The sequence below is a fragment of the Wyeomyia smithii genome, chromosome 3, assembly GCF_029784165.1.
Source record: "Wyeomyia smithii strain HCP4-BCI-WySm-NY-G18 chromosome 3, ASM2978416v1, whole genome shotgun sequence".
Classification (NCBI taxonomy): domain Eukaryota; kingdom Metazoa; phylum Arthropoda; class Insecta; order Diptera; family Culicidae; genus Wyeomyia; species Wyeomyia smithii.
In genome coordinates, this window is record NC_073696.1 from 7083103 (window position 1) to 7105420 (window position 22318).

Here is a 22318-nt window from a genome sequence, read left to right on the forward strand (position 1 = left end):
TTCGGCTGTTTCCCAGAAATTGCCATCTTACAATTCAAAATTGTATCTGAGGTCAATTTTTATCTCCTTGCATCATTATGGTTCCAATGATACTCATATTGGGTGGTATTTGGTCACTTTGGGCTATTTTTCAGAAACCATAAGTCGCCATCCTGGAGTTTCAAATGGTATTTTAAGTCAATTTCTGACTCTTGAGTGTTATTCCGGTTTAAGAAACACCCACATTGGTTGTTATTTGGTCATTTTCGGGTGTGTTCCAGACACCGGAGGTCGATTCGTGGCTTCAATGCATCATAACAATTTCGAAAATACCAATATCGGGTAAAGTTTGGTCATTTGCCGCCGTTTTTCAGAAACTGGAAGTCGCCATCGGATTTCAAAATGGCATTAAGAAACAATTTCTGGCCTCTGAGCGTCATTCTGGTTAAAGAAACACCCATATTGGGTGGTATTTGGACATTTTTGGCTGTGTTCCAGACACCGGAAGTCGCTATTGAGCAAAATCATTTCAAATCGCCTGGAAATACGCGAAAATTTAATCGACCATTTTTGATTTGAATGAAACTTTGCACACGCATTTGTTGCTAAGACACTGAGCATTTTTCACAGGTGGAGAGATTTTTTACACCCATGAGTTACATTCTAAAAGGGCGTACGCCTTTTGGCATGAGTTTTATTCGAAGCATTGTAACCCAGAAACCGTTGGTTGTATAGAAAAACTGTCTGAGAATGAGTTGTAAGGAATTAAAAATACACCATAAAAAAATATATACACTGTACAAAAAAAAAAATTTTTAATCAAAAAATATGAAAAATAATCATTAAATTTCAATTTAAAAAACAAAAGGGTTGAATTTTTTTTTATTTTTTTTAAAGAAACTTGACGTTAATACGCAACTTTTGAAAAAAGTCCAGGATGGAGAAATGAAAAATATTTTTGTTTATGGTAGATTAATTTTTTTATGAAAATTCTAATTCAAACATTTTTCAAAATATTTGTATTCTGATGATTTTAAAAGATGCAGAGAGTCATTTTGAATCAAAAAGCTCTTGGTAGTAAACATTCTAAAGGCATTGGTTTTCGAGTTATTTCTAATTTAAGCTCGAAAAATTATAATTATTTAGAAAAATACACGTTTTTCTTAATTTGTCCATGGTTCTTTAGCAAAAACCATACGTTCATTGGAATGATTGATCAAAAATATACAATTCATTCTTTGACAACAAAACGATTGGGCGAACGGTTTTCAAGAAAAGAGTTAAATGTTCTAAGTGTTATAAATATATATAAGAATCAAATATTTATTTTCGAGTTTTATTTTCTTAGGAACATATTTTTCTATGACATAGATACTTTTCAGAACTAGTTTCACCTTATATTTTATATACATCATAAGTAAATGATTCGTCATCTTTTGAAAACAGCTTCGTTTGTATCTTGTTTTCTGAAATCGGAACAAAAGGTTAATACTTTTGTGTGGCAGCTATTATTATAGATTTTTCGAAAATATTGGTCCATTATGTTACTCCATGTTCATATTCTTCATATGATACTCAACTAAATGACATTTTTGATGAATTTTTATTACACTCATACAATTCTTTTGCGCTTGTAATGGGATGTTCATGTTCTTTAGCTGAACTTGCATTTCCTGCCATTCGTTTTAATATGCCACCAATTGCATCGCATGGGCCTTTACCTGGAATCGGTTAGCGTACCAGGAAGTCGCAAAAAATGCCACTCTGCATCGACGTTATATTTTGTTTCGAACTTGCAAAGACTTGCAAAGTTTTTTTCTATTTTTATATTGTGAGGTAGCTCCATCAGACATTAATATCGCTTTTTTCTACTCTATTGTTGTTTTCAAAAAACTCATTAATTTGGCAATGAACACCTGAACTGCAACAGTATCATGATGGAGTACTTCCGATATTATGATGAAGCTGATATTCTTGAGTGTTTCAGATTCTGAATAGTAAATGAAGGGATAAATGGTGACTTGACTATTATTCCAATAACTACACGAATCACAAATTGATAAAGACGTAATAAAATGAGCTTGACTGTTCAATATTTTCAATTTTGCAATAACGTTTTCGTTTAATTTGCGTAAGCTTGATGAGCACCGATGATCAGGAAAGGGTTTACAGCATTTGGGCTTGGTGTATTCCATTTTCACTTTTTTCATCTTCACAAAATGCAAACTGTTACTAACACATCTGGAGTAGTGCAATCGTATTTATAAACGAAAACAGATATTATAGGTAACCCAGTAGTTATTGGTTGCGTACTTTACAAACAGTTATTATTAGTAAACAAGTAGGTAGTGTTGCACGACAAACATAATTTTTTATAAAACATTCGGCAAGGGGGAAAGTGTAGGTAGGCTAAGGTTTAGCGCTTGAGTTATTTATCCAATCGTTTTGTTGTCAAAGAATTAATTGTATATTTTTGATCAAGCATTCTAATGAACGTATGGTTTTTGCGGGAGAACCATGGACAAATTGAAAAAAAGTGTATTTTCCAAAATATTAATAATTTATTGAGCTTAAATTTAAAATAACTCAAAAACCGATGCCTTTAGAATGTTTACTACCAAGAGCTTTTTGATTCAAAATGACTCTCTGCATCTTTTAAAATCATCAGAATACAAATATTTTGAAAAATGCTTGAATTAGAATTTCATAAAAAATTAATCTACCATAAAAAATTATTTTTCATTTCTCCATCCTGGACTTTTTTTTAAAAGTTGCGTATTAACGTCAAGTTTCTTTAAAAAAAATTAAAAAAAGATTCAACTCTTTTTTTTTAATCGAAATTTAATGTTTATTTTAATTTTTTTTTGTCAAAAAAAATTTTGTTGTACAGTGTATATTTTCTTATGGTGCATTTTTAATTCCTTACAACTCATTCTCAGACAGTTTTTCTATACAACCAACGGTTTCTGGGCATCAATGCTTCGAATAAAACCTATGCCAAAAGGCATACGCCCTTTTAGAATGTAACTCATGGGTGTAAAATATCTCTCCATCTGTGAAAAATGCTCAGTTTGCTAAGCCAAATACGTATGCAAAGTTTCATTCAAATCAAAAATGGTCGATATTCGACCATGGGTCGTTTCGCGCGATCTTGCTCTATTCTACAATTAAAAATGGCTCCTGTTTATCGACCCGATCATTTTAGGCTGTTTTTCGGAAAACCTGGTTGATATATATGTTGAGTTTGTATGGGAGACCACCCTCCCCTTCCGGGGAGTGTCAAACCAATATAGAAATTTGTGTTTGATATGTCCCATCCAGAAGTGGGAGGGTTGTCGAACCACCATGAAAATTTTTCTTGCTCTCAAAAACCTCAACATATCAAATTTGGTTCCATTTACTTGATTATTTCTCGAGATGTGCAGAAATTTGTGTTTCATTTGTGGAAATCCCCTCCCTTCCAGGAGAAGAAGGGGTGTAAAAACGTTATGGACATGTTTGTTACCCAAAAAAACATTCACCTGCCAAATTTGGTTTCATTTAATTGGTTGGTTCTCGAGATGTGCAGATATTTGTGTTTCATTTGTTTGGAACCCCTCCCTTACAGAAGAGGGAGGGATGCCGAACCATTATGGACATATTTACTACCTCTAAAAATATTCACATGCTAAATTTGGTTGTATTTGGTTGATTGGTTCTCGAGCTGTGCGAAATTTGTATTTCATTTGTATAGGACTCCTTCCATATAGAGAGGCAGGGATGTCAAACCATTATGGATATATTTGTTACCCGTAAAAACATCCACCTGCCAAATATGGTTCCATTTACTTTGTTAGTTCTCGAGATGTGCAGAAATTTGTGCTTCATTTGTATGGGACACCTCCCTTCCAGAAAAGAGAAGGGTGTCGAGTCAACATGAACATATTTGTTACTACTAAAAACATCCACATGCCAAATTTGGTTCCATTTGCTTGCTTAGTTTTCGAGATGTGCAGAAATTTATGTTTCATTTGTATGGGACCCCTCCCTTTCAGGAGAGGGAAGGGTGTCAAATCAACATGAACATATTTGTTACTCCTAAAACATCCAATTTTGGTTCCATTTGCTTGGTTAGTTTTCGATATGTGCACAAATTTGTGTTTCATTTGTATGGGACCCCTCCCTCGCAGAAGAGGGAGGGGTCTCGAACTATCTTAGTCACCTTTCCCGGCCCATAAAACCCCTATATACGAAATCTTACGCCGATCGGTTTGGTAGTTTCCAAGCCTATATGAATCAGACAGACAGACAGAGCTGCATTTTTATATGTTTAGATTATGACTAATAAGGGTTCCATGATTGTTAAACGCATTATTTTGTGTTATATCGACCAGCAATCATAAGCTCCCGAATTCTGCTTCGCAGAGCACTTGATGCTTTGTGGAGCATTTGCAAGTATTCCGCGTCATTTTTTTCAATAAAAATAAAAATCAACCGCATTTTTGTGTCAGTTTTCCACTTCTTTCACTTAGCGGAACAAACAAAGAATTTGGTGGTGCACCAGCTTTCTTTTTAAATCAATGAACCTTCTGTAAAAGGTTCTATTTGAAGCAACGCAACAACTGTTCAAAATTCGGCAGAGATACAGTACTTTTCAGCTGTTTTATGGCTTTATGGCAAGTTTTCGCATTAACTGAGGTAATTTGACGGGTGGTCCATTAAAGGAAGTGGTCCAATCAAGGCAGTTCTACCCTAACTACCGAGACACATTTCATAGCTCAGCCGTCCACTGCTAATCAGACGCAGTTCGACGCCACCCTGTACAGGTGAACAGACGATTACGGAAACCTTTCTCAGTTAGTAAAGAACCTATAAATTCACCGAGGTTCTAACCAGATCTTCACTAAGGTTACTTGTATCCTAGTCAGCACCCCGAGGACGTTAGGATAAGAACGTTCTCGTTAGAGCTGACAGATGATGATCTTGATATACAGTAATAAGAATTTGTTAGCCAACCTGCATTTAGGCATCCATTTGCTCATTGATTGAAAAATGCGGGTGCTCCGCAAAATATTTCGGCTTGACAAATTGCTCCGCCGAGTAAAGGTCTAGAAACCTCTGATTTAAAGCATCGAAAATATATTCATATTCACCGATTCATAAACTCTGTCGAGATGTGGGAGATCTAGGGTAGGGAACATATATCAAGCAACACCTCGGCTTGACAATAAAAAAAGTAGGAGGGTGGTATTCAAGACACGACCGCATGACGTTGACTACCGTATTCTTAAAAAAAAAAATATTCCATTGAAGCAAATAGTAGAGGGAATTGCAACGCTTCTTTTACAAAACTTCTGTAACAAAATTTCGAGGCTCCAAAAGGTACCAGTTTCCGATTATTCTCGTCCAGAATTCCAGCCATTTTAGTATTTTGCAGTAGCCATTTATTACTAACAGCCACCAGCATAACGGGTGAAACCGGCACGAGATGACCGGTACTATTTTGTCTTTCCTCCTTTTAGCTGCTAACACCGAGCGTCCGTATGTATCCGGTACGGTTTAATAATGAAACTGATGGGGTGAAATGTTCGAACGATACGTTTTATACCAAGGCTTCGTCAGATAATTAGAAAGAAGGAGGGGCTACATAGATGATGGAATGGTAGAGACAAATGTTTCTTGAAAGCTGCGCCGGCCGCTGTCATAATATTAACACCAACACAAACATGCATTTTTGCAAGTTTTTTCCGCTAGCAGCAGCATTTGGTAAAACAGAAAATTCAATTAGCCGCTTCTGTACCAAAATTTCGAGGCACCGAAAGGTGCCAGTTGCCGATTATAGTTTCCTGGTTAGTCCGTCCAGAATTCCAGCCATTTAAGTGTTTTGCAGTAGCCATTTACTACTTAAGCCACCAGCATTACGGGTGAAACCGGCACGAGATGACCGGTACTATTTTGTATTTCCTCCTTTCAGCTGCTATCACCTAGCGTCCGCATGTCACTGGTGCGGTTTTGGAATCAGAATGATGAGGCGCCGGCCGCTGTCGTAAAATTAACACCAACAAAAAGATGCATATTTGCAAGGTTTTTTTTCGCTAGCAGCAGCATAAACATCGGACACAGAAAGTGACAACAACAATAACAACAAAGTCAGATCGATTGTATCCGTTAGTGTCGACTTTGCTTGGGGAGAGCGGTAGTGATTGGCTGCGCGGTATGATTTAGACAATCGATATTAATTACCAATTTTTCAATAGTGTATCTCAAACAATAGTTTGTTTTTGTTACATAAATTTAACCGTAAAAGAATTTCTGATCGATTGATGCCAAAACCTCGAAAACCTGATTATAGATGACTGCAAAAAAAGCGCTCAAAACCTGACCACTTTTCTCTGGTTTTCCCTGATTGAATTACTAGATTTTTAAATTCAGGGGCCTAACTTCGATATAGACGTTAGTCAACGTCGAAAATACATGAAATGCCCAACTCCTAACGATAATAAGAAGGTTACAAAAAAATCACAAGAAGGTTGTATGCAAAGCCACGACCGCAAGGTTGAAGTAGAATACTTTTACAAGAAAGATAACCTGACTGCTTGCGTGTCAGTCATTTTTTCTAGTAAATAAACGTTGACCGTTCATTGGCAGTATTGTAATTTCTTTTTGTCTGATATTTTGAATGAAGTTCATTGGATATTTTTAAATTTTGTGCAAATGAGAAGTTGAAGTGCTGCCGAATTTTAATATGCACATTTAATACGACATCATTAAACGGGAACGGAACAAAGGCTACACCCAACGCAAACGGGGAATATTTTATTACTTTTGGGCAATTTTTTGTTACTTTTTGTGTCTTATGACTGCGCATTATACACAAAAAGTCTTATGACTGCGCATTATACACAAAAAGTAACAAACAAAAAGTAATGAAAGTTCTGACGGCCACACGCTTGTATGTGTTTCTGCAGGAGAACATACAGCCAAGCACCGCAATGCATTTGTTGGCAAAACTTCACTCGCTGCATTTGTATTGATGCAACGATCTGGTTGCCATTTTTGTCTCCCTTCATCCACACATAATCAGAATCTCAACCGTCAACCTCAAATGTCCAATTAGAAACACTTTCGTTTCGTCCCCTAGTGTTTACTTGAAATGGAAATATGTAATACTGTCTGACCAGAGTTGCCGAAGTTGCGAATATTGTTCTGGATGGGCACGAGTTTTGTATATTCAAACAGGTCCAAATGAGTTTCCATGAACCAATGGTTATGTGCTGTAAATAGCTTGCAAGAAAGCGAATGTTTTTTTTTTTCTCTAACGCAGTTTACAGATCGTGATGTCATTTTAAGGCGCATTTCAAGTCTTTGAAATCATCAACGTTTGCATACTCTATGACGGGGAAAATGTTGCTTGGCAGCTCTTGTCATATTTTATCGCTAATCCGTATGCATACAACGAGCGAACTAATACACGCCCACCGGATGAATTGGAGATTGAAAAAACTTGTAACATGTGCAACTTATGCGACGGTGTGTGATTTTTTTTTGACTTGAGGTGGAAAGGGAGCATTTTTCGACAGAAAAAACGTTGCATGTGGTTGAAACGACCATTATTAGATGGTCGTACTCTCATAAAAAGTGCTAAATATATGACAGTATGTGTTGTTACTTAACTGGGGAAGAATTTTATTGCTTTTTAAGTAATGGATTTGTTACCTAAAAGGTAATTTTGCGCTATTGCTTTTAAAGTAATAAGGAAAAGTTTTGCGTGTACGGTTATGCAGAACGCGAATGCCGACGCGATGCGATTCGCCTTACCGTGGTGAAATGTACAGCTCTTTTGAAGTAGAATACTTCTCTCAGGAAGTTCGGCTACATAGGGATGTGAAATGAAAATCTAAAACCGAAAAAAGTGAAAAATATGTCCAATTTCAAATGCTAATAAATCGGTTAGTATTCGATGGATTTCCTTCGTTTTTGCAGCAATAGATTGGAAAATCTTCTAAGATTCGTCCCAAAATAAGATAATTGTAATTTTATTATTCACACTATTGTACTATTGAAAATAGTCAAGCTTTGTCAAAACGAAAAATTCGACCTCTGATTGGTCGTTATATGCTTGCTTCCCAAGCACGGTCGACAGAATCATATACTTTGCAATTGAAAACATGCTATTTGGCCTATATAAGAGCCTGTTTCAGCCGGAGCCGCTCATAATAGCTCTAGACAGCGACAACAGCAGTCGTCCTTCCTTAGCAGCAGCATTAGCCCTGTGGTTGGTCACCACGTCTCAGGAGCAGCGCGGTTTTTCTCAACGTGTGTCGCCAGACTGCCATTATTCCCCCACTGTCGGGGCAACATGAAGATTGCCATCAGGAAATCCAATTTTGGAAATCATAATGCCTTTTTCAAGGCAAATAAATAAGTCATTGAAAGTTAATAATTTTTGTCAACGCAAAAATGTCTACTGAACGCAATAATCTGCTTACATGCGACACGGGGACGGGAACATTTTCTTCAACCAAGCTGCACAACACGACACAAAACATGTTATTTTGTTGCTTCAATGAGAGTGCTATCGGTCCGGCTCGACAGAATGTTCACAAGAAATCATTTTTGTGCATCCGTGCTACGAAACTGAGGAAAAACTTTGGAAACTGAAAAAAGAGGTGGAGCTTGTCAAATGATCGCTCTGAGCCAGAATAAGTCACACATATTTTTTCATTCCACCACGTACGAAAAAAAATTCATTCCTATTTTCATCCCTATATAAGAGCCTGTTTTAGTCGAAGCCGCTCATAATAGTTCTGAACAGCGACGACAGCAGTCCTCCCTTAGCAGCAGCGGGAGCGAGCAGTGGGTACCATCAATAACGGATAGCGGCCACAACTGTGGCATGGCTGCGGATAAGCGTAGCAGTTTCAGCGGATCTCACCATCGATAGCAGCAGGGCCAGCAGATGCAGGTACAGCGGATACCAATGGCGGCCACAACTGTGGCATGGCTACGGATAGCGTTGCAGTTGCTCAGCAGTTGGGCCAGCGTATAGCGGCCACAACTGTGGCATGGCAATGCATAGCGTAGCTGTTGCAGCGGGTATATCAGCATCGATAGTAGCAGGGTCAGCTGATGCAATGACACTCCCTTCACTAAAATGCTGTTTCAGTGTGGTAGCGGGAAGTATCAGCAGCAGGCTTGCATGAAGTAAATACATCAGCCAGCATCTTTCTCTCAGGCCTCTGCCATAGTAGACGCTTTAAGCGGCGCGAACCGATTCGCTCGGCCGTAGGTAAATGTGCAGCTCTACTGATGGCTGTACATTAGCCTGCAGCCGAGCGAATCGGTTCGCGTCGCTTTTCACGTCTATTATAGCAGAGGCCTCATGGGAAAGGTGTATCATTTTGTTCAGAAGAATATTATTGTCGGTATATTACAGAGATGCGATTGCGTGAATCCGATTTTGAATTGAACAATTGTTCTTTTGAGAACTAATAAAACACTTATTTGAAGAGTTAATAGCTAATAGCAGTAAAGTGACAGCCTCAGCGGTAGATGCAGATGCAGCCGGTACTTCCCTGAGGCCGATGTGGAAGTAAATGGGAGCAGCACGGCGAAACTGTTCGGGTTATGCTTAGACGCGCGTCATTTTTCGTTGTTGATATTCCCCACATGAAACGACGCGCTTTCGTATGATAGCGGTGGTATTAGTGGTAGATGCATTTGCCAACACTTCCTCTAGTAAAGCCGTGTCTAGTTTTCAATGTGAAAACACCTTTCTCATTGTGTTGACCGTGCGCCTTAGTCCTCACTATCAAGGTAACACAGAGATGTAAGTTAAACACTACATCCTATGATAAATTGAACAATTGTCCTTATAAGGACAACAGATGAATTAATGAAGATTTAATTTTGAATTAGAATACTTTTCTCAGGAAGTTCGGCTACATAGGGATGTGAAATGAAAATCTAGAACTGAAAAAAGTGAGAAAAATTTCAAATGCTAATAAATCGGTTAGTTTTCGATGGATTTCCTTCGTTTTTGCAGCAAGCGATTAGAAAATCTTCTAAGATTCCTACCAAATGCATGAAATTGCAATTTTATCATTCGAACTATTGTACTATTGAAAACTCTTAAGCCTTGTCAAAACACATAATTCGACCTCTGATTGGTCGTTATACCGCGCTTTCCCAAGCACGGTCGGCAGAGTTATGGATCTAGTAAATTGGGAATGCACCTTTGGCCTATATAAGAGCTTCATCAGATAATAAACAAACATTTCATCGGATATTAAATTGAACAACTGAAATTTGAAGAACACAAATGATTATTTGAAGAGTTAGTGTTTTCTCGTTTTGCGCTATAATCCAAAGTTAATTATCTTCATCTACATGCATACTCTGACTATTACTACGTGTTTGCGTCGCTTAGTGTTTGGCTACGGTCATGCAGAACGCAAATAACGGCGCGATGCGATTCGGCAAGACGAAATCTGTTGAAATGTATAGCTCTACTTCGCCTTAAAAAAAGCTATACATTTCACCACGGTAAGGCGAATCGCATCGCGGCGGCATTCGCGTTCTGCATAACCGTAGCCTTTGTTCCGTTCCCGTTTAATGATGTCGCATTAAATGTGCTTATTACAATTCGGCAGCACTTCAACTTCTCATTTGCACAATATTTAAAAATATTCAATGAACTTCATTCAAAATATCAGACAAAAAGAAATTACAATACTGCCAATGAACGGTCAACGTTTATTTACTAGAAAAAATGACTGACACGCAAGCCGCCGGGTTATTTTTCTTGTAAAAGTATTCTACTTCAACCTTGCGGTCGTGGCTTTGCATACAACCTTCTTGTGATTTTTTAAGGCGAAGTAGAGCTATACATTTCAACAGATTTCGTCTTGCCGAATCGCATCGCGCCGTTATTTGCGTTCTGCATGACCGTAGCCAAACACTAAGCGACGCAAACACGTAATAATAGTCAGAGTATGCATGTAGATGAAGATAATTAACTTTGGATTATAGCGCAAAACGAGAAAATATTAACTCTTTAAATAATCATTTGTGTTCTTCAAATTTCAGTTGTTCAATTTAATATCCGTTGAAATGTTTGTTTATTATCTGATGAAGCTCTTATATAGGCCAAATGATGCATTCCCAATTTACTAGGTCCATAACACTGCCGACCGTGCTTGGGAAAGCGCGGTATAACGACCAATCAGAGGTCGAGTTTTGTATTTTGAGAAGGCTTAAGAGTTTTCAATAGTACAATAGTTCGAATATAAAAATTGCAATTTCATGCATTTGGTAGGAATCTTAGAAGATTTTCTAATCGATTGCTGCAAGAACGAAGGAAATCCATCGAAAACTAACCGATTTATTAGCATTTGAAATTTTTCTCACTTTTTTAAGTTTTAGATTTACATTTTACATCCTTATGTAGCCGAACTTCCTGAGAGAAGTATTCTAATTCAAAATTAAATCTTTACAATTCATTTGTTGTCCTTGTAAGGACAATTGTTCAATTCATCATAGGATGTAGTGTTTCTCTTACATCTCTGTGTTACCTTGATAGTGAGGACTAAGGCGCAAGGTCAACACAATGAGAGAGGTGTTTTCACATTGAAAACTAGACACGGCTTTACTGGAGGAAGTGTTGGCAAATGCATCTACCTCTAATACCACCGCTATCAAACGAAAGCGCGTCTTTCCATGTGGGGAATATCAACAACGAAAAATGACGCGCGTCTAAGCATAACCCGAACTGTTTCACCGTGCTGCTCCCATTTACCTTTACATCGGCCTCAGGGAAGTACCGGCTGCATCTGCATCTACCGCTGAGGCTGTCACTATACTGCTGTTGGTACCAAAAGCTATTAACTCTTCAAATAAGTATGTTATTTGTGCTCAAAAGAACAATTGTTCAATTCAAAATCGGATTTACGCAATCGCATCTCTGTATTATTACCGACAATAATATTCTTCTGAACAAAATGATACAACTTTCCCATTAGGTCTCTGCCATAATAGACGCGAAAAGCGACGCGAACCGTTTCGCTCGGCTGTAGGTTAATGTACAGCCATCAGTAGAGCTGTACATCAACCTACGGCCGAGCGAATCGGTTCGCGCCGCTTTTCGCGTCTACTATGGCAGAGGCCTTAGAGGAAGTTGCTGGCTGATGTATTCACTTCATGCAAGCCTGCTGCTGATGCTTCCCGCTACCACACTGAAACAGCATTTTAGTGAAGGGAGTGTCGTTGCATCAGCTGACCCTGCAACTATCGATGCTGATATACCCGCTGCAACAGCTACGCTATGCATAGCCATGCCACAGTTGTGGCCGCTATACGCTGGCCCAACTGCTGAGCAACTGCAACGCTATCCGTAGCCATGCCACAGTTGTGGCCGCCATTGGTATCCGCTGTACCTGCATCTGCTGGCCCTGCTGCTTTCGATGGTGAGTTCCGCTGAAACTGCTACGCTTATTCGCAGCCATGCCACAGTTGTGGCCGCTATCCGCTATCGATGGTACCCACTGCTCGCTCCCGCTGCTGCTAAGGGAGGACTGCTGTCGTCGCTGTTCAGAACTACTATGAGCGGCTTCGACTAAAACAGGCTCTTATATAGGGATGAAAATAGGAATGAATTATTTTACGTACGTGGTGGAATGATATAACTTGAAAAATATGTGTGACTTCATTCTGGTTCAGAGCGATTATTTGATAAGCTCCACCTCTTTTTTCAGTTTCTAAAGTTTTTCCTCAGTTTCGTAGCACGGATGCACAAAAATGATTTCTTGTCGAGCCGGACCGATAGCACTCTCATTGAAGCAACAAAATAACATGTTTTGTGTCGTGTTGTGCAGCTTGGTTGAAGAAAATGTTCCCGTCCCCATGTCGAATGTAAGCAGATTATTGCGTTCAGTAGATAGTGTATCCAGCGAATAAACACCGATGGTGCTCTCACACACGCAACGGTTTTAACCCGTATCTTATTGCGGTTTGTAACATCAAGCGATTTCGTTTGCTCGCTGTTGCGTGTTGCATCATGTTGCAACTTGGCAGCTGGGAGACGACAAAATTCTGTTAATGCTGATTGATTGAATCGACTTCACATTAGCTCTGCATAGTCGAACTAACTGCTTTTGTGAATGCGTACTAACAGGGCAGTTTATTCTTCAATGTCGGTTATGCTGATCGCAGCCTTTACGCTGCCCCTACAGTGGGGGGTTTACTAAATAAAGTGAAAATTAGACAACTACAACAGAATTTGATTGCATCCCGCACAGAATGTCTGCTTGTGTTGATGCCAGAAAATTTTTAACCTTCAATTATTTTTTTATTTGCCTTGAAAAAAGCATGTTGCGGTTCAAAATCGGTTGCTAATTACAACCTGTAAGCTGCCCTAACATTGGGAGAATTAAGATACACGGACAACATGCACTGTGGAAGCTATTTCACATTCAGTAAATTAGACGGGTGCGACAAATTTAAATTGTTAGGATGCAACCCAGAATGCTTGCTTGCGTTGTCAAAAACTATTAACTTTCAATGACTTGTTTATTTGCCTTCAAAAAAGCATTTTGATTTCCAAAATTGGATTTCCTGATGGCAATCTTCATGCTGCCCCAACACGGGGGGAATAATGGCTATCTGGCGACACACGCTGAGAAAAACCGCGCTGCTCCTGAGACGTGGTGACCAACCACAGGGCTAGTGCTGCTGCTAAGGAAGGACGACTGCTGTTGTCGCTGTCTAGAACTATTATGAGCGGCTCCGGCTGAAACAGGCTCTTATATAGGCCAAATAGCATGTTTTCAATTGCAAGGTATATGATCCTGTCGACCGTGCTTGGGAAGCAAGCATATAACGACCAATCAGAGGTCGAGTTTTTCGTTTTGACAAGGCTTGACAATTTTCAATAGTACAATAGTGTGAATAATAAAATTACAATTATCTTATTTTGGGAAGAATCTTAGAAGATTTTCCAATCTATTGCTGCAAGAACGAAGGAAATCCATCGAATACTAACCGATTTATTAGCATTTGAAATTGGACATATTTTTCACTTTTTTCGGTTTTAGATTTTCATTTCACATCCCTATGTAGCCGAACTTCCTGAGAGAAGTATTCTACTTCAAAATCTACTGCCATTAATTAACTGTTCTGTCTTTTTTTTTCACGCTATACTATTTTGAGAGAAATGTGCATTCTAAACAAACTATACAGTATAATATATGTTAGTATATGCAAAATGGTCCCATTTTAATAGATTTAAAAAACTTGGGTCTAAAGCAGGTATTAGACGAAGCAAATATTTGCTATTTTTGGTACGAATTTTATTTGCGCAAAATAAAGTCCGTACCAAAAATAGCAAATATTTGCTTCGTGTAATACCCGCTTAAGTAAAAATTTGTCGTTTAACATGGTCAAAAGGGGTTATGCCAGTTTTATGTGTTTTCATACTAGTAAAAATACAGTGTCTATATACGTTAGTGCATAATTCGTGACGTGTCACCATCGTATTATAGTAATCAGGGATACCAGATATGCAAATTTATCTGAAAGTGAAGATTTTTAAAGTCCGTGTGCAGACTTTTATTGATTTGTCGATATTTGCTGTTTTTTCAAAGAGCAGATTTCATATTGAATTTAAATTTAATATTGAACATTGAAATTAAATTTCATAATAAATTTTTGGAGAAGAATTAAATGGAAAAATTAGCTATTCTCAATATTTGAAAACTGGTAACATCGATCAGCTCAACAGCATCAAACAGCGAATTCAAAGAGATTTTTTTGCCAAACTTGGTCTACATGTCGACGAACCGCACGCTGGCTTCGGAAATAGCAATAACAGTGTTACAGCAATACATTTTTTTCAATGCAGAATTTTCTTTGGAGATAACAGGAGTCGATTTAACCCTCTAGTGCCCAAACATTTATAAACATTTTTCAAGTCCTTATTGAAGCTTTTTAGAAGTTCAACTGAAAACCGTCTAGAGGCGGCACTGGGCACTAGAGGGTTAAATTTAATCCAGCAATGTCAGACGCTGCTAGCAACGATTTCGAGTGGCGAAAGAATTGATGCATCAAAATTTAAGTCCAACGCTTCCGTTCATTATTACGTAAAATTGTATGGATGTTCAACAACTGTGCACAAAACTGAAATTACTAATTCAAGGAGGCGAAATAATCGTTTAATCTTCGAGCCCCATTGGCAAACTTTTGGAAGAAGCCTAAGAAAGCCTGAACAAAGCAAACCGGAAAACACGAGAAAATAAATGCCTGGAAAGGATCACGTGAGAGAACTATCGGCGACATGTTTCGTGAGCTGCTAATTGCGTCAGATCCGGTAGTTCCGAGTTTAAGACTCAACAACAAATCGAAAAGCACTTTCACATAAGAGGTGGAAGGTTCATTAATTTTCAGTCATGATGATACTGACGATGACGAGTAAAATGTTGAAACCTCATGCATTGGTTTGAAAAATGAATATTCATGTAAATTTAATATAATTTTATGTGTTCTTTTACCTTGTTTTCACATCTGAACGTAAGCTGATGATGTTCTTCTAGAACAATTGAATGAAACTACTAACTGTTTCTGTAAAACAACGTAACTTTCACAAATCACCATGCGCCTTCATTCAAACTATTTTATTTTCAATTAAAATTTTTGTTCAGCGGGGCAGAAAGGGGCAAAATGGGACCTTAATATTCGAAAAGTAGAGAAAATTTCCTATGAAATGCATACTATGCGACCTGTGGCAACCGATGGGTTAGATCGTACAGCATGCATTTGCGCAAAAAAAAAAGTTTTTTTCAGTCCACTCAATAGGTATTTCAAACATTTTACAAAAGTTATGATAATTATATAACAACATTCAACACGAAATACAAATCTGATTATTTATCTTCAAAATGCAACCTATCGCATTGAATTCGACTAAGAATTAGGTGAGTATTTACTAGTTAAAGTAAACCCCAATATGTGCTTTCTGAGCGAAAAAAATCAATGAAATAACATGACTTAACAACGTTTAAAGTGCTCTCAAAAATTCAAATTTAATCCAATTGTCTTAATATTTGGAAAACACGTTTTTCAATATAGTAGAACTTCAAAAAAAATATAAAATATCAATAATTAGAACTTGAGTTTTGTCCGGCTTCCGGCCACTGTGCGATGTTAGGATTTTTTTTTGTTCTATTGCTATCATAGCATGTTTAATTGGTCTCATATCATGTAAACACGTTTTGTTTTGTAACTTTTGCATGAACCATCGGATCAAACAAATGTCCGATGATGACCTAATGGCCTTTCAATCCCTTCCAATTGCAGCCAAGGAAATCAAATCAATACATCCATTGCTGAGATAATCCAAATGTATTTTTCAAGATTGTTTTTGTACACTACGCATAATATCATTCAATTAGTTACCTCCAAGATACTGCAATGTACTAAGCGGTTCCACAAGTTTTGTTTTTTTTTTTTCAACGTACCTTTGGAAATTATCATTTAATTTTAAGTATATCTTTGAATTAGAATCTACCCTTCAAATCCTAACAAACGCATCTAGCACCAAAAGGACTCAAATCAGTCAAACCACTGAAAGAAAAAATCGGTTAGTTTATTAGTTCCTATATAAGCTGACTTCATTTCGTTACGTCATTTCTGAATGAACCTTCGGATCAAAACGATATTTTTCGTCAAATAACTAGACTTTTAGCTCTTTCTAACGCGACTAAGAACAATCGAATCGGTTCAGCCGATGCTGAGAAAATCGAGATATGATGGTCGTAAGAATGAAAATATTCACACATACACATACTTCCGCACACATACATACCTCATTCGATTTTAGAAACAGGATTATTTGGTACCTATAGCTTCAGGTATGTATGCACTCAATGAAAAAAATATGTTTGGGGCAAAATTAAGTTGTTTCTTGTCCAAAACAATTTCAAATGTTGTATGTGTGGAAAACCACACACCAGGGTAAACAACGTAAGTTTTTTTAGGATGCAATGAAGGTTAAATTCACTCACAAAAAGTATACGATACTCTAGGTGGCGTTCCTACTACTACCGAAATCACACACTGAAAATACTCCATTCGAACTGTTTCTCGTTCTTTTTCACTTCCTTCATTCTTTCACCGTGTTGTCAATGTTTGCGAGTTCTCTTGCACGAAAGTAAGCCGACATTTGCTCCTGAAATCATGGACACACATTCTCGTATACCCTCCTACTCGCGTGCACTCCTCTACTCGCGAGTGTGACCAGCCGACGATGTTTGTTTAAAGACGCATTGCCATGATTCGGAGTGACGTGGTGCGATGAAGCGGGGTGGCAAAAAAAGGTTCCAGCATGCGATGCTATATAGATTCTCCACCCCACTCGCGCATGTCAGTGCACGAATCAAAACTACTTGGCAACAGCCGCATGCGTCAGTCGGTGAAGGGAGTATTTTCGTCTTCGTGCACATTTTTTCAAGCACTCCTAGTCGAGTACTTTTATTCGAGTAGTCTTACTCAAATGTCCCTACTCGCGTCCTCGTCGTGAGTAGAAAGACACAAGAGTATTTGCGAGCGATTGTATGCTGGCGTGAAATCTGAATCAAGGCTGATTATATTGATGTTCTCTTCGTTTCTAAAATGTATTCGCCAAATATCATTCAATTAAGATATTTTTAGAATGCTCAGAAGGAATGAACAGTCAAAAGTCATTTAGAAATTCCAATCAAGAATGGTGACCTCCGGTTGTTGAAAACAACTTGAAATGGCCAGATACAATCCAATACAGGCATTTTAGGAATCTGGAACTAACTCCAGACATTCTTGAATTGTTTAATACCATTCCATATGGATAATACAAGAATCATTATGAAGCCTTGAGGCCGTAAACTGGTCGTGAATGCCATTGTATACATGGAAAAACAATTTTAAAACGTAGTCATAAGACAAAAAATTTAAATCAGTTTAGTAATAAAAAACATAGTTCTTAGATATGCAATGCAGCAAGCATAAAAAACCGCGTAAAATCCGGAATTCGCGTGAAAAACTTCCCTTGCCTTTTTTTTTCAATCATGTCCGCTAAATTGCTTTGAAAAAGACTCGAGGGCAGAGTTATTCCACATGCTAATCAAGATGAAAATCAGCAAAAAATCCTCCGGTTTGAAATGACTACAAATAACCGGTAAATATCAAAGTAAAAATTTTACGATCGACTTTCGGATCATCCTGCTGTTAGATGTTTCTGTCAAGCAACATTGTACAAAAAGCATTAATCGTTAACTGAGAAAACATTCCAAAACCTGCAACTTAATGATTGCTTGCCGACTCCACACAATTATGCCAGATTCAAGAAGATATTGTAATGCATTATAGTTCCAAAATTCAATAATTCATTATTGTCAAAAGAAACTTTAATAAATTGCAAAAACTCTGCCTGATAAATAATTTCCCAATAAATCAAATGCAAACTGCACCGTTTTCGCCAAGTTTACACAACTCTCCACCCGAGCGATTCCGAGCGGCGGAACAATTTGAAAGTCAATTTCATTAAACGTCATGTTATGTCGCATTTTGCTTCGCTACGGACTTTCGTTCAGTTTACAACTCGGAGGAAACCGGGGAGAGGAAAAAAATCACTCACTACCAAGCACACTTCAAAGCCATCGCAATGATTTATTTCGAAAGCCGTTCCACCCTCTCCCACGGTCAATTTCCTTCCCACCCCCCCCTTTCTTCCTCTCCTCGGTTCCGGTTACGAGCGGTTTTCTGCTTCGCCAGGTACACGGACGAATTTCGTACGGGACGATGCCTGAAAGGATGCCAATTCACCATTGAATTAACTGTGAATTCGGTTTCTCTCGCCTTCGGAGGATGTCTAGCTCGTGGCCGTGTGTCTGCTCACTTGTACCTAATTCACTAAATTGAGTTAAGTCCCTTTGATTGCTGCTTGATCGGTGCTAAATGAGTGACGCCTCATCACTAACTGGACCGTATCGCATTTTCTGTGATCTCTCTCTCTGTGTGTGCGCTATGGTTTTGCGGAGGAGGAGAAGGAGGACGAGACTGGGTTTCGCATTACTACTAGCCATCAATGACAGTGACAGAACCGCGCGTCTGTCGTCTTGATTTATTAGAGCGGATGTTTGATTTGTTTGTTTGACTTGGCTGCTCGATTCGAAATGGGAAAAGTTTGGTGTAGAAACTTACCGGAAATGATCATGTCACCCCGCTCCGTCGTCCAGTAGTTGATGGAAGCCGGGTAGGCCTCAGTGTGGCACTCGAGGACGACGTCCTGACCGATGTAGGCACCTTCCAGCTGGTTGGGGATCGACAGCATTGGAGGGACTGAAACGGATTATTTTTTTGTTTCACCATCATTAAATCGGTAATTTAGTAAATCTTACATTGTACCCTCAGCTGTACCCGTTTGCTGATGGAGGGCGGCACACCATTCGACGCCACACACAGATAAGCTGCCATGTGCAGCCGACTGACTTTGGTAATGTGAAGCACTTCTCCATCGACGACATTCACTGCGATCCGAAACGTTGGCGGGAAGGGAGAAGTGGAAATAAAGTAAGGCAATAAAATCAAGAGCCCTATAAATTAGCGCCTGGCTGCCACTCAAGACACTACACAATCGTTTCTGGGAAACGGAATGGTGTTTCTTTCGTAATTGTAATTAATCGAACCAACGCTTACCGTTTTCGCCACCGATGGCCATCTCATCACCGTCCTCGCGGCGCCACATCACGTACGGCTCCGGGAAACCCTTCGCTTTGCACGTCAGCGTCACGTTGGTGCCCTCTCGAACTACCATGTCGTTGCTCGTCAGCGATTCCACGATTGCGGGTGGCACTAATTGAAAATTAAATTATGTATAGAGATAGATACAGCGTTGAATTAGATTATAATCGCCTGTCGGATGTGGATATAGTGTGCGTCTCTGCTGGAGACAAGTTGAGCGTTGTAATCAATTAGTAAAGATACTGCTGGCTAATACTTTAATTGGTGGGATTGATTTCACAGAAACTAACTTTCAAATAAAAACAAACTCATAAACTACCATGCGCTCCCTTTTTCACCGATTGCGCTCTCCATCATCTGCATTTCGTTCAATTTATTAAAAATTGAACTTGATTTACACTTTTCGACTGCATCTCACTCAACCCATGTCAAAGCCGTCAAAGCCGAATGGTACGCCATAAAATGGTAAAATTATAATCTCCAATCCAAACAAACAAGGATCCGCGGCAGGAAGGCCCCGGGTTGGCGGACTGTGATGGAAACACGAATACACATTTTGTTCGACTAGACGGCGATCACTGTTCAGCTAGTCACAGTGTCAACCAATCCGATAGCCACACTCGTGGTGGAAAATTAAATTCGAGTAGTGAAATTTATTTGATTCATTAGCAAGGGAAGGAACAGCGGGAGGAGGAATGTCGCTACCGATTTTCCATTTCCTCTGCACGCAACCCCGGTGATAAACGTCCCATAAAATCCCTAATGACTGGCGCTCCGCTCCAACCGGGCATGCAGCAAGCGCACGAATCGCGGAACGCGACAGGATTGTCGCGCGGGCTCGAATTCGATATAAATTGTAGCCAATCAAATCAGCGTGCGGATCGCCGTTTTGTCGGGGCATGGAAGGTGATTTCGACGCGTCGGACAGTATCGGATCCGAATCGCTCGAAGCCAATGGCAAGCGTTGTTTGCTGTTTGATGACGCCGGGTGGAGGATGTAAATCACCGGAATAGACGAAGGAAAAAAAAAACGCGGTGCATAATCAATTTGCCACGGTTGTTCGTTGCCCCCGTGCGATACGAGAATTCGATATTCGACGGGAAAGAGAGAGGCAGTTAAAGTATGCAATCTAATAAATTTGATTGAAGAATTGAAGAATTGATTAGTTAGGGAAACGAAGATTTGATGATTGGAGCATTGAGATAAGTATTGAAGAATTAAAAAAATCAAGGTTAAAACATAAGAATTGCAGAAATGAAGAATTACTGAGTAATTTCAATTAAATAATTGCAAAGTTGAATACATGAAAAATGGAAAAATTGAAGATTTGAGCATTAAAATAATTAAGGAATTCATTTATTCATTGAGGACATGAAGATTTAAAAAATAAAGGATTTGATAAATTGAACCACGTGATTTAGGAATGGCCTCCAACCTAAATTCCGTTCTATGTTAAGAGAAATTGAGTTAATCAGATGAGTGGTCAGGAGGAAAGGGGTTCAGTGTAGATTAATTTCACCTATACAACGGCCAAAGTGAAAACTTTGGCGCAATGTGATGCTTGGGTAAATTAATCTATACAACAATACAATATCGCACGCTAGCCTGTGGGGCTAATACCGGTCTCAATCAACTAGATTAGTTGAGAGAATTTGTTATCGATATTGTTTTTGGTACATTTTGCATGAGTCGAGAAAATTTCCAGCTCGAAAAGATCCTCGGCTGGATCGGGATTCGAACCCAACGTCACAACCATGTGGAAGAGCTAGTCGATCGACATCGCTAACATAGGAGCCACGGGGACCACCATCTATAGTGGACCCTTTTCCTAAAGTGGATCACTCGTCAGATTAACTTAATATCTCTCAACTTAAATTAAAATCTAAAACAGGTATTTCTCGTGATTCTGATGCAGATTGACTGGATAAAAGGGTAAAACTGCCTCGAATGGACCACGTCCTTTAGTGGACCACCGGTTAGGTTTACGCAGTTTTTGCGGAAACTCGAGAGATTTTCGGGAAATTTTCAACAGTAATTTTTTATCCCAGACTATCTGCATCAGAAACACAAAAAAAAAATTAAATTTCAATTGAGGTATATCAAAAGAACAAAAGTTTTTCGTCAGATTGGTCCACTGAAGGAAGTGTTCCATCCAAGGTAGTGCTAGTCTAAGTTTCCGATGAATTTTCTCAATCAATCTCTCGAGTTTTCCCATAAATTGAGTTAATCTGGCGAGTAGTCTACTATAGGAAAGGAATCCACTAAAGGTAAATTTTCCCTTGTTTCACCAAATGTTATGCTCGCATACGATGCCGATTGGTCAGCGCCAGGGGATCACTCGTCGGGGCAAATTGACTGGAGGAGGTGTTTGGCAGCTCTATAGAAATAGGGATCCGTTGAAGGTAAAGTAGCCCATTGATCGAATACTTGCAATCATGTCGACTATGTTTTAGATGTCTGTGTTAGGGAAATAAGGCAGTCGTATGGAAAATATATGTGAATATTTGACATTGGACCTTTTCCGTAATTTTCACCATGTCACAAGAAAATGGTTACGATAATTGTCATATTATGTAAATTTTGTATAATTTA

At 38.8% G+C, this 22318-nt stretch overlaps 1 protein-coding gene across 2 annotated transcripts in view; it reads right to left on the bottom strand.

Annotated features, from left to right (window-relative positions):
• The window catches only part of LOC129729406 (lachesin), a 533943-nt gene that overhangs the window by 128077 nt on the left and 383548 nt on the right, over positions 1-22318 (bottom strand). For both annotated transcript variants that reach the window (XM_055687960.1, XM_055687961.1), the window contains 3 exons: positions 19681-19836; positions 19383-19511; positions 19186-19323 (listed from right to left, as the gene is read on the bottom strand). In XM_055687960.1, the coding sequence (XP_055543935.1) occupies positions 19186-19323; positions 19383-19511; positions 19681-19836 (423 nt within the window). The remainder of the gene's footprint in view (positions 1-19185; positions 19324-19382; positions 19512-19680; positions 19837-22318) is intronic.